Genomic DNA, 8,053 nt, shown 5'->3' with positions numbered 1-8,053 from the left:
GGAGCGCCAGCCGAGGCGGCCCCGCGAGATCGGCTCCAGGTACCGCCTTGCAGGCTCGGCTTTGCGCTCTCCTCCCGGGCAGCGCCCTGGATCGCATTTCCAGGGTAGTGACCCCGGCCAGGGCTGCAGGGGTCTGCCTCTGGTCTCCTTTCTCCTTCCCAGAAGTTACCCAATGACTCGGGATGGAGCTGACCAGAGGCTGGTGGGTTTCTGTGTTCTTTTCAGGCTTGGAGTTTCAGAAACTCAGGGAGTTTGAAGATTTTTAATTTTTTTAAAATAAGGCTATGAGACTGTGTGTCTAGGACGGGTGGTAGTAGCGGTGAGTGGCCTAGCTTGACAACAAGGACATATGACATTTCTAAGGGTATTTCCAGAGGACAGTTGTGAGAGATTATTTCCTTTGCAAATGGGAACTTGAGTGTCCCTGAGAAACGTACACGACACACCCACCTTCCTTTTCGTTCTTATTATGTAGGATTTTCAAAGTGGTTATGGTTGAAGTTGAAAACATGACTCGGAAAAGAATAAAATTCATCTGCTTCCATGTTTCAAGAGTGTGTTTTCTAGATCTTGACATTTGGGTTCTAGAGACTTCCTTCTGCCCTTCCCCTCCATTAACTGGAAAGAACCTGGAATTTCATTCTTTGCATTCCCTTCTGAAACCCTGTAGAATTGCCTAGAATTGTGACTTGTGGTGCCTGGGACTCTCTCCTGTTAGTTGAGCTCCATCTCTCTGAACTGTGGGAAAACTGTGGGTTTCTGTCCTGTTCACACTGTGGCTGATGAAAGCTTTGTTTTCCGCTTCTCTTTTCCTCAAGGAGATGATAGAAAGTGACATCTCATCCATGATGTCAGGAATCATCCGAAACTCAGGGTCAAACCACCATCCTACTCCACAGGAATACAGGTGAGGGCGGCAATGACAACCGACCTTATAGTTTTCGTTGCTTCCAGTGTTTATGTGCTGCTTGTGGTTTCTGAAACGATTACTCCGCTTCTGTGATTTTTTTTTGCAGAACTAGAAGGTCTTGATTTCAGAGTTGGTCTCTCTGAAGATGTCTAGGCTTGTGGCCTGGCACAGTGCGACCACTAAATGCCTGCAGTTTCTTGTCCCTTCCACTAGAGGTCCCTTCTAGGCTTAGTCTGCTTGGTCATCCTGATGACAATAGCAGCTATTGCTTCTCCTCCGCTGGCTCTAGCCAGGGCTCTAGAAAATACCCCCGCAGCCACACCTGCCCCCAAATAGAAAAGCTGTTTGCAGGGGAGTTGCTTTTCACCTTTCCTGGATGTTGGAAAGCTGGGAGCCAGAACCGGCTTCTTAGCCTAGCTGTGTGACGGCCAGCATGGGCTTTACCTCTCGGAGTGCCATTTCCTCATCACGAAATGATGCTGTTGAATTCAGTGATCGCAAGGTTTCCTCTAGAACTCACAGGCCCCAGGAGTCTAGCAGAAAATCACTTATTGCTTTCTTGATCAGGATGTAGCAAGGTTTGAGTAAAGGACTGAGAGGAATCTTCAGAGCCTGGTCTTTTGGTCTTTAAACCTCAGAGCTGGAATGGGCTCTATGGGCTCCACCAGGCCAGTCTCTTTTTTTTTTTTTACGGATGGGGAAACTGATGTCCAGAGAGAAGAGGCTCCGTGAGGACACGTGGCCATTGGGAGAGGGTAGGGAAAAGGGAGGCTTGGAGTCCTGTCCCTGTCTTTCTTCCTTGAGCCCAAGGCACCCTGACCTGGTTCCCAGAGCCCCAACCTCCAGTGTTTGTACCAAGTCTGGGCCCAGGGCCCCAGCCTCGATTAAGGAATAGGAGAGGAGCAGAGCAGGCTGAGAGGAGCAGGCTGTCACCTCAGATCAACCCTGTTTACCCAGGGACTGTCTGGCCCCCTGCGGGCACTACATTGCTCTGGGGCAATGCCTGCTGGGGCTGTCTGCAGCCCCCAATTAGAAGCAGGCTGCCTTCTGAGACCCAAAACAAGGCCACATATCCAAGTGGGTATTTAGAGACAGTCTGGGGCTCAAAGACTCACACAGCTGGGGCCAAGGGCAGCAGTGTGTACCCTTTCAGTTCAGCTAGAGAAGCTGCTCTGCTGAGCCCCATTGTGCAGCTGAGGAAGCTGAGGCCCAGACATGATACAACCAAGGCCCTCTGGGCTGCCTTCCAGTGCTAATAGGGCTTAAATAATAATAGGGGTAAAAAATAATAATAGGGGTGGAGCAGTATAAGGGCTATTAGCCTGAGCTCTAAGAGCCTCAGTTTTCGTCATCTGAAAAATGGGAATACAAGCTGCACCCACAGCATGGAGTTGCAATGACAACTAACTCATCACTTCTGGCTCTGCCACTTGCTAATGCTGCAAACCTGGGCAATTTCTCCTCACAACCCTCATGGTTTGGGGAGTGGGAATAACAAAAACTAGCATTGAAGGTTAAATGAGATCTTACCTACAAAGGTATGAAACTATCTCTGACCTCTACCTGGGTGCCCTCTGCCTGGCTGTCCTCCCTGAGGGTCAACTGCAAGTGCTCTAAGACATGGACTCTTATTCTTATGGAAATGAGCCTCTTCCAAGCCCACGGGTGGTCAGGGAGTCTAAGAGTCAGAAGAGTTGCCCATAGTCAGAAAATTGCAGATTCCAAGTCTTCCAGGTTTCTCACCTTTAAAATGGGGCATAAGCCAGATGTAGTAGTACATGCCTGTAATCCCGGCACTCCAGGAGGCCAGGCCAGGAAGATTCCAAGTTTGAGTCCAGCCTGGGCAACTTAGCAGCAAAGTCCTTTCTTAAAATAAAATAAAACAGGCTGGGGATGCAGGCCGGTGCAAAGGCTCTGTTTCAATTCCCAGTACTGAAAACAAAAAATAGTGTGGGTACGATGAGGACACAGGCCTCACGTACTTGCTGGGATGATTAAACAAACAGAACTCAGAGCAACAGCCACAGAAACTGTAGTCACTGCTGCCAGTACCTGATTGTCACTTTAGGGTTCAGCTTTCTATGCGATACACGTCCATGGAGGCCCTGGGGTTGGGGAGTACAGAGGAACCACGGACGAGGGCAGAATTTCTGAATCCAGGTGCCCAAGCCCTGCCCAGCACAGCTTGCCCAGCAGAACAACCCCTTACCACGTACCAGAGTGTCTGGGGCCCCAGGCAGCTGTCCCTCTGCAAAGTCAGAGCAGAGCAGGCTCAGCGTTCCACCTGGGGCCTGGCGGCGTGTACCCAGGTCACTGACCAGCTGGCAGGTGGGGTTGAGGTGAGCGGAGCAGGGATAATAAGCCTGTCCCTGTCAGCATTGTGTTTGAGGATGTCCATGACCATGGCTGCCACAGTTCTTTCCTACTTGTGTGGATGCTGGGGAGGTTTTCCTTATTGAACAGCCAGGATACCCAGAAGGCAGAGGAACCCTAATGATCACAATGGGAACTGTAGCTGGCGTGGGATCCTAAGCCTTCTACTACTTGCTTTTCCTGTCCCACGTGCTCAGCACTAATCCCAACTAGGTCCTCAAAAGCTGTCTCACAGGCACCCCTGTGGATGAAGAGCCCAAGGACCAACTTATTTAGATGTCCTAGCAAGGTGTCCTCTGCTGCTAAGTGTGGGGCTGGAGCACAGTAGCCTACATGGCTTCCTGGTTGTGAGACCCTAGACCTGTCACTGCTACTCTCTGAGCCTCTATTTCCTTATCTGGGAAACCATCTGATCAGGACCAATTCCCAGGAAAGTGGGAGCGCTGTGCACCAGCTCTGGAGCCAGGCATGAGGTCCAGCTCAGGGGGAAGGCGCTTTCTTTGGGGAGGGGAGTTTTATGATTATGCAGCAACTCTCTGCTTCCAAGCACCGTTTTTTTCCCCTGAATAATAGCTGAGAAGAAGTTTATGGGCTTCTCTTTCTCCCTGCTACAGTCCCCAGAGAATGCTTCAGCCTCCATGCAGCCTGCTTTGTACAACTGCCCGGCACTCTGTTCCCTGGGGCCCAGTTTGGCCGTTAGCTCTCAATGCCTGCATGCAGGGAGGGCAGGACCAACAGCTGGAGGCAGCAGCCCTGTCCCTGGGGAGATGTCAGGAGTCAGCAGCTAGCCGAGACAGCAAATTGCTAGCAGCCTCTGCGCAGGGTCACTGACGCTAGAGCAGAGGTCCTGGCTCTGGGGACTGGGGGCAGTCCTGACCCTAGGCAGAGCTATACAATGGCGCATGGAGCTCCTGCTTCACTTGACTTAGCCAGGTTCTTCTTGGCTGAAATGGTTGGGCACAAGTCCATTCTGGGAGGAGCTGAAAACTAATTACGAGGCACCCAGGTGCCTGGCACGTACTCGGCACCCAAGCAAGGGCACTGGTCCATATCACGGTTATAGGGACAGCCGTGAGGCAGGTACTGGCACTGTCTCAACCAACAGACAAAAATACTGAGGCCCAGCCATGATTTGTCCAAGGTTTTTAGGGAGGGGCAAAGCTTCAGGCTAGCTGCCTCCTGCCCCAATATTTGGAACTTAACCGAGAGGTCAGGTCCAACCAGTCCCTTTCAGAGGCTGAGAAACTGAGGCCCCTTGGAGCGGGAGGCTCAGTGATCCTTCACGCATGAACACCCTCTCCTGGATATTTACTTCCTAGAATTTCTGTCCCTGCCTTAGGAAATGAGGTGACCCTCCCCCCATCCCGATGGTAATTTTCATATCTGTGGTTCAGAATGCCAGGCACACAGGAAATATTTACTGAATAATAGCTAAGTGGATAAACGAATGGGAAAATACTGCACAAAAAGTGTAACTGCAGAAACCCAGGGAGGTCCCGAGCTCTTCGTGGGCCCTGCACTGGATGTGGGGGAAAGGTATGGTGTGACCTCCTCCCCCATAGGAGGAAGCTCACCCATTAGTTGTAACCTGGGAGTGACGTCTTCCTGGGAGTTTTAACCCTTGCCACATCTTTACATTCACCATACTCAAGGCAAGTGAGACAGTGTCTCAGCTACTTTATGCACATGAGGAAAAGGTCGCTGTCCTCGGATCCAGGCTTCTTTTGGGGTATTGCAATTCTACCCCCAGAACATGGGTGTGCACACACCACACAGCAAGCCCCAGGCCAACTATTAACACAGAAAGGAAAGATTATTTTTTCTAAACTTTGAATCAAATCATGTCACATTATACCCACTTTGGGCTCAGCAAGGCATTTCTGAGCTTCCTTAGAAGCTTTCTTTTTCCTGCAAACGGTTAAAAAGATAGCACAAAAGATATGTTTGCTCAATAAACATCTCTCCCGAAATGCTCTGCCCGTTTGTGTAATGGTTGGATAGGAAACCAGAACAGTTTGTGTTTGTGGTGAAGGGGGATGGCTTCTTACCAACCATCTCAGGAAGGTGGTGACACCTCTGTGTTGTCACCAGGGTGGAGACGATGGCCAGGGTTGGAGCCAGAAATGTCCGTATGGCCCTGGTGTGGTGATATGACTTAGCAAGCTCCTCTGGAGGCAGAAGGAGATAAGGGGGTGGGGTATTAGATAGGAACCTGGTTAGAAAGCTGAACACATTGGGCCCTGTCTAAGTGGTCATCTGATCTTTTCCTCGCATCTGCCCCATAGGAATCATTATCATTCCTTTTTACTTGTGGGGAAACAGAGGCATAGCAGTGAAGTGATTTGCCCCAGACTACACTGCCTCAGAGGGGTTAAGGTGGGATTCGAATCCAGATCAGATGTTCCTGCTCTGCTGTCCCACTGCCATTCACCTCTAAGAAACCCAAAGGCAGGTGTTAAAGGTGAGCTAAGATCCCCATGGAAACCGTAAGCATCTACCTGCATGTGCTCTGTGAAGCCACGTGCCAAGTCCCTCAGCAAATGCATCACATCCCTGTCCCTGTCCCTTTACAGTCACTGGACAAAGGCCGTGGGATCCAGTTCACCTGGGTGGGTCAGTGTTTGTCAAGTGGAGCAATGGGTCTCTCTGGTCTTGTAAGCAGGTGAATGTGCATTCATCCTGTCGTCCAGATGTGAAGCTTCTAGGAGGTCTAGGGAGATCAGAACAGCCACCTGGTGAAGAAGAGTGGCCATCTGGGCTGTGCGCAGACAGCAGCTTTGCGGGGACAGGCTGGGAGGTGCTGGGATGATGTGTGACAGCCTCCCTGGGAGCTGGTGCGTGAACTTGACAGGAAGTGGAGGGTGGGACAGGTTAGCCATGTGGGGCTGGGTGGTGAAGTCTGCCTCCTTTTCTTACTCTGGAAGGCACCAAACAAATGCACACAAGTGTCAGGCCCGTGCTGGCTGCTGACCAACACAGGGGCTCCCTCGTCTTTGTATTCACAGAGCAGAAAGATGTATACACATTTTGTTGCAAATGATGTGTTGTGTGGACATTCCCTGAAAGGACCAATGGGATGAGAGAGGGCCAGGGAGAGTGCCTCTGAGGAGGGGACAGCTAGGCTGAGATTCAGTTATGAATGAGTGCGTGGAAGAGCATTCTAGGCAGAAAGAACAGCATGTGCAAAGGCTTAAGATGAGTGAGAACTTAAGATGTTTGAGGAACTGAAAGACAGGTTTGCTAAAACAGAGGGAGTAAGGGAGAAGGGGGCAGAAGGACGGGGGTAAAGAGTCAGCTAGGGGTCAGGTCACGGTGATGAGCTTGGTTCCTACACCCTGATGAGTTTTAAGGAAGGGGACAGGTTCTGATGTCACTCTGGCTGTGGGGTGTTAAATGTATTCCCTCTGCAAACCGCGAGCCATGGCACCTTTCCGCACCTGTGGTTTACCTACCTGAGTCAAGAGACAAGCCCTGCGCTTGCCTCTCTCTGGCACGAGGACACGGAGGTCCTAAAGCATGTGTCACCTGCAAATTAAAGCCTGTTCATTTAGGATGGCTCAGTTGGCCTCCTGACCAGTGTAGGGTGCCTGTCATGGATCTTGCTTGTCTAGTGGAGTCCTCTGACCACTGTCAGTGTTGTCTCAGGACCAAGTAACAGCCAGATCCTTTTCTTTCCTTACACACACACACACACACACACACACACACACACACACACACACACGGGACTAAACCCAGGGCCATCTCACTGAGCTAAATCCCCAACAAATTTTTTATTCTGAGCCCAGACTGAACTCAAAATTGTGATCCTCCTGCCTCAGCCTCCTAAAGTGGATTAAGGCATGTGCCAGGCCCAGCCTTTTTCATTATTCTCTGATCCTTTAAAAGGAGCCACCATGAAGCTTTGGACTTTCTGCCTATGGCTTGGTCTATCTCAGCCAAACTGGCCAAGTAGACAGGAGAAGAGCTCTGGTGTCAGTCCCTTTGCCACTAATACCCTGTGTGGCAGATAGGCATCACCTCACCTCAGCTGGCTCCCTGAGAGATGGGGATGACAGGTGGCCACCCCATGTGCTGTCTGGAGACCAGGGGTGCAGGTCTGCAGGGCCAGGAGGAAGGTGGTCACTCCATGGCCTCTCCTCTGGGACTTCCCATGTCAGTGAGAAAGCTTCCTCCTGGGGCACAGGCAGCTTGTCTGCTGGCCTGATCACGGCCTCACGAATAGAAGGCCAGGACTTGGAAATGCAACAGAGATGCCCCAGAGAACTGAACACCCCACTATGGCCCAGCCCATAGGGCCCACTTCATGCCATGTCCCTAGAGGACAGTCACAGAAACATGAGTACCCCGCCATTGGCTTGTTGCACCCGCCGGCCATTATTCCATCTGATCCCTACCATGTTCTGAGATGGGCTAGCCCTCAGCACTCCCATTCTACTTCGGAGCAAGCTGAGGCCCAGAGAAGTGGAGGGCCACAGAGAAGCCTCGCAGATGCTAAGCAGCTGAGTGGGGTCCAAGTCCAGGTCTGACTGGCCCCTAACCCAAGCTGGTAGCCATCCCATGGCCACACTGCTGGGCTGTGCAGCTGAAGTGGGGGGAGAGTGAAATATTTCAGGGGCCCAGAGCTTCAGATAAGGCACAGAAGTGGGCACACGCCTAGCACAAGTGGAGTGAGCAGCACACAGCAGGCACTCAGCAAAGGTGCGAGCTACGCCCTCATTGGTTTTCCCAGTGTGCTGTCGTCTTCCTGCGACCCTAACCCCAGCACCC

General features: G+C 51.5%; 1 protein-coding gene across 1 annotated transcript in view; it reads left to right on the top strand.

The window, feature by feature from the left end:
* Positions 1–821: 821 nt before the first annotated feature.
* The window catches only part of Foxn4 (forkhead box N4), a 23,778-nt gene continuing 16,546 nt past the window's right edge, over positions 822–8,053 (top strand). The window contains exon 1 of the mRNA XM_004636288.1: positions 822–907. Coding sequence (XP_004636345.1) covers positions 822–907 — 86 coding nt within the window. The remainder of the gene's footprint in view (positions 908–8,053) is intronic.

Source organism: Octodon degus, unplaced genomic scaffold (genome assembly GCF_000260255.1).
Source record: "Octodon degus isolate 3935 unplaced genomic scaffold, OctDeg1.0 scaffold00079, whole genome shotgun sequence".
NCBI lineage: Eukaryota > Metazoa > Chordata > Mammalia > Rodentia > Octodontidae > Octodon > Octodon degus.
Note: the sequence above shows the minus strand (reverse complement) of the source record. Positions and strands in the feature narration are given on the sequence as shown.